The 5,134-nt window shown below is 49.6% G+C and overlaps 1 protein-coding gene across 1 annotated transcript in view; it reads right to left on the reverse strand.

The window, feature by feature from the left end:
• Positions 1-1,903: 1,903 nt before the first annotated feature.
• Positions 1,904-5,134, reverse strand: part of wnt5b (wingless-type MMTV integration site family, member 5b) — a 37,578-nt gene continuing 34,347 nt past the window's right edge. Inside the window, exon 4 of the mRNA XM_038987726.1 lies at positions 1,904-2,372. Within this exon, the coding sequence (XP_038843654.1) occupies positions 1,914-2,372 (459 nt within the window). The 3' untranslated portion in view covers positions 1,904-1,913. The remainder of the gene's footprint in view (positions 2,373-5,134) is intronic.

The raw sequence follows: 5,134 nt of genomic DNA on the forward strand, positions 1-5,134 counted from the left end.
GACGGCTATTGGTATGGTCACAATAGCTGTGGCCCACCTGTTGAATAGAGAGATACAGCAGTCTGTTATTGAACAGCGAGGAGCCACGGGCCTGTGATCAGTAATCCAGTCCATGACAACGTAATGATGCTGTTAGATGATAGAACAGCATGCATCTAAAGGTAGAGTGAGAGGTCTATGTATTGTAGAAGGACGCAGGTGTTTCCTCTCTCTCTTCTTCTCTTATCTCAATATGTCCAGCCAAGGTCTCTGAGTCCTCCCTTCAATCAACACAACTCTTGTTCTTCTTGTCCTCTGGGACTCACATTGTCCCTATAGGTTACACAGAGCTATGTTTGCTTTCAGTGCCCAAAGTCATGAGCTGTGCTGTCTTCCAGGCTAGAGGTCAACATGATGTCTAGTGGGTAAATGATTAGAACACATGCTGTGGTTCCATGGTTACAGAGTTCCAAAATCAACAGTTCATGTGTGAGGTGGTGTCCTTTGGCTTGTACTGGTGGTTTCTAAGAGCTCTAGCAGGGTGATGAAATAAGGGTGATGAAAAGAGGATGAGACGTAAAACAGAAACAACCTATGGTGAGAAGGGTGGAGAAGAGAGGAGTGAGTGGAAGAGGAGGTGAAAGGAGCTTTGGCACAGTTCATTGGGATCCATCCCTTTCTAGTCTTTCTCTCCTTCTCTTTCCCTTTCCCTCCCTCTCTCTCTCTCTCTCTCTCCCGCTCTCTCTCTCTCTCTCTCTCTCTCTCTCTGACTTCCTCGCTCTCTCGTTTTGAAGAGTCTGTAAAGTAAGAGGAGTCTATCCAGCCTCCCCCTCCCATTCCACCAACCAGGGAACAAGGATACTGGTGACATCACTTCCTGGTCGTCACTGCACGAGCCACCAATCAGGGGACAGTTGCGATGGGGAGAGGAAGCAAATGGCCGACCAGTAGACAACAAACAAAACGAACAGCCTTTCTGTTTTGCATTCGCCTGCTTGTCGGTCAAGTCCTCCCTCAGGCAGCTTGAGTCATATAAAAGTCTCATTCAATTACTAGCAACGCATTTTTTTACTTTATTTATTTACATATTTCATGATTTATTTTTATTTATTTATTATTGTTATATAATCTTACACCCCTCATGGGTTACATGTCCTTCCATTCCAGCCCCTCCCTACCCCATCGTCCAGACTCCCTCCCTTCCCCATGAGGAACTGTCCGTCCGTCCGTCCATCATCCAGACTCCCTCCCTTCCCCATGTGGAACTGTCCGTCCGTCCATCGTCCAGACTCCCTCCCTTCCCCATGTGGAACTGTCCGTCCGTCCGTCCATCGTCCAGACTCCCTCCCTTCCCCATGTGGAACTGTCCGTCCGTCCGTCCATCGTCCAGTCTCCCTCCCCTCCCCATGTGGAACTGTCCGTCCGTCCGTCCGTCCGTCCATCGTCCAGTCTCCCTTCCTTCCCCATGTGGAACTGTCCGTCCGTCCGTCCGTCGTCCAGACTCCCTCCCTTCCCCATGTGGAACTGTCCGTCCGTCCGTCCATCGTCCAGTCTCCCTCCCCTCCCCATGTGGAACTGTCCGTCCGTCCGTCCATCGTCCAGTCTCCCTTCCTTCCCCATGTGGAACTGTCCGTCCGTCCGTCCGTCGTCCAGACTCCCTCCCTTCCCCATGTGGAACTGTCCGCCCGTCCGTCCGTCCGTCCATCGTCCAGTCTCCCTTCCTTCCCCATGTGGAACTGTCCGTCCGTCCGTCCGTCGTCCAGACTCCCTTCCTTCCCCATGTGGAACTGTCCGTCCGTCCATCGTCCAGACTCCCTCCCTTCCCCATGTGGAACTGTCCGTCCGTCCGTCCGTCCGTCCATCGTCCAGACTCCCTCCCTGCCCCATGTGGAACTGTCCGTCCGTCCGTCCATCGTCCAGACTCCCTTCCTTCCCTACTTACAGACAAACTGATCCACCAGTGAAGTGCACCTCTTACACTTGACATAACAACACCAGTGAAACTTGCAGTGACATCTCTCATGCTTATAGGTCTTGAACTGATCGTATCCTCTCCCGCAGCACATGAGTTCACAGCCATCCATCCCCTCTGACGTCTTGTTACAGAGTCTCCCCAGGGTTCCCATGGAGCCGGTGGTGTCGTTCTTCAGACAGTAGTCTGGGCTCTGGTCGGTGTAGACCAGATCCTCCGGGGTGGGGACGTTGAAGCGTTTATCGACCTGCTCCAGTTTTCCTTTGCGTCCGATGCGCATGGCGGCGGCGCTGTCGTACTTCTCCTTCAGAAACTCTCCGACGCGGCGGAAGTCTGCCAGCTGGAGCCAGCACGTCTTCAGACTACAGGAACCGGACACGCCGTGACACTTACACGCCACGTTGGCCAGGTTATACACCGACTGGAAGAGGAGAGAGAGAGAGGGAGGTTAGTAATGGTCCAAGAATACTTCAAATACATTACACATGAAGAGCTTGAAAACTCTGTTCATTAACCTAACCTTGCACTTCCTGCCACTTATTAAGCATGCATTCTGACTGTGTGGAGTTTGGTTGCTTTCTGGTAGATTGGTGTGACACCGCTGCCCTCTAGTGGCTGAATTAAAACATTACACCCTGAGAATGCCTCTTCCTCTTAACACAGCAGAGCACTGCCAGAGAGAGCCCCAGGGTGTTTCACTTTACACTCTTGTCTAACAGAGAGGCAGCCAGGGGGAGTGTTTTGGGAAACAATGGGGGGGACTGGATAATGGGGAATGGAGAATGGATAATGGATAATGGAGAATGGCCATTCGGTCCTAACATACATAACAAACCTTTAGTTTAGTGGACTAAAAGCTTCCCGCTGATCTACACAGAGAAGCTCCCAGCTGGTTCAATACCACAACCTAAACTAAACAAACAGTTGACTCTGAAATAACACACAGAATCAGCAGAGGAAATGTACCTATTGTCCAAACTAGTCAGACAATTCCACACTGTACATATAGACTTTGGGATCAAGGTGAAGGTGGGTAGAGAGTTCAAACAGTCACTGACCATTAGATACGACCCTTAGAGGACATGTCTGAAGCACAAGACACACAACGCACACACGCACGCACGCACGCACGCACGCACGCACGCACGCACGCACGCACGCACGCACGCACGCACGCACGCACGCACGCACGCACGCACGCACACACACACACACACACACACACACACACACACACACACACACACACACACACACACATTCTCTTAAGCATGACTAAAGTAAATAAACATGACTTAAAAGCAACAGACTGTCTTTAAACCCAAATACTAACTTTACAAGCTTGACTTACAACAATGACTTCTGGTGCTGCTGATATTTTTCCTTTATTGGATTTACAAGCAGTCATCTGAGGAATGACATTAAACTAGTGGAAAACAGAGAGGACGACTGGTGATATTAAACTAGTGGAAAACAGAGAGGACGACTGGTGACATTAAACTAGTGGAAAACAGAGAGGACGACTGGTGACATTAAACTAGTGGAAAACAGAGAGGACGACTGGTGACATTAAACTAGTGGAAAACAGAGAGGACGACTGGTGAAATTAAACTAGTGGAAAACAGAGAGGATGACTGGTGATATTAAACTAGTGGAAAACAGAGAGGACGACTGGTGAAATTAAACTAGTGGAAAACAGAGAGGACGACTGGTGAAATTAAACTAGTGGAAAACAGAGAGGATGACTGGTGAAATTAAACTAGTGGAAAACAGAGAGGACGACTGGTGAAATTAAACTAGTGGAAAACAGAGAGGATGACTGGTGATATTAAACTAGTGGAAAACAGAGAGGACGACTGGTGACATTAAACTAGTGGAAAACAGAGATGACGACTGGTGACATTAAACTAGTGGAAAACAGAGAGGACGACTGGTGAAATTAAACTAGTGGAAAACAGAGAGGACGACTGGTGAAATTAAACTAGTGGAAAACAGAGGAAACACAAAGGGTGTAGCAGCCTCCTGCTGGGCCTGGAGGACTGACCGGTTGTCCCCATGCCTGATGCACACACACGCTCACATGCCTGATGCACACACACGCTCACATGCCTGATGCACACACACGCTCACATGCCTGATGCACACGTGTGTTTAGAAACGTGTCCATGTGATCAAGCAGTGAACCAAATATCCGACACAAAAGTAAAGCTTATGAATAAATACCAGAGACAGGCTCCTCAAGTGAGAAAGAGAAAGGGACAGAGAAGTGAGAGAGAGAAAAGAGAGGAGAGGAGTGAGGGATAGAGGGAGTGGGAGACTATTTAGAGGTCTTTGTGTCTGTGCAGTGTCCTGTGGGCCCAATGACCTTAACCACTGGGCATGATGACATCAAAGCACCCATTCATCACTCCTTTCGCTCTCTCTCTTTCTCTTTCGCTCTCCCCCTTTCTCTTTCCCTGCCTCTCTTTCGCTCTCTCCCTTTCTCTTTCCTTGCCTCTCTTTCACTCTCTCCCTTTCTCTTTCCCTGCCTCTCTTTCGCTCTCTCCCTTTCTCTTTCCCTGCCTCTCTTTCTCTTTCCCTGCCTCTCTTTCTCTTTCCCTGCCTCTCTTTCTCTTTCCCTGCCTCCCTTTCTCTTTCCTTGCCTCTCTTTCACTCTCTCCCTTTCTCTTTCCCTGCCTCTCTTTCGCTCTCTCCCTTTCTCTTTCCCTGCCTCCCTTTCTCTTTCCCTGCCTCTCTTTCTCTTTCCCTGCCTCCCTTTCTCTTTCCCTGCCTCCCTTTCTCTTTCCCTACCTCTCTTTCTCTTTCCTTGCCTCTCTTTCGCTCTCTCCCTTTCTCTTTCCCTGCCTCTCTTTCTCTTTCCCTGTCTCTCTTTCCCTGCCTCTCTTTCTCTTTCCCTGCCTCTCTTTCTCTTTCCCTGCCTCCCTTTCTCTTTCCATGCCTCTCTTTCTCTTTCCCTGCCTCTCTTTCTCTTTCCCTGCCTCCCTTTCTCTTTCCCTGCCTCCCTTTCTCTTTCCCTGCCTCTCTTTCTCTTTCCTTGCCTCTCTTTCGCTCTCTCCCTTTCTCTTTCCCTGCCTCTCTTTCTCTTTCCTTGCCTCTCTTTCACTCTCTCCCTTTCTCTTTCCCTGCCTCTCTTTCGCTCTCTCCCTTTCTCTTTCCGTGCCTCTCTTTCGCTCTCTCCCTTTC

Source organism: Salvelinus namaycush, unplaced genomic scaffold, assembly GCF_016432855.1.
Source record: "Salvelinus namaycush isolate Seneca unplaced genomic scaffold, SaNama_1.0 Scaffold83, whole genome shotgun sequence".
Taxonomy (NCBI): Eukaryota; Metazoa; Chordata; class Actinopteri; order Salmoniformes; family Salmonidae; genus Salvelinus; species Salvelinus namaycush.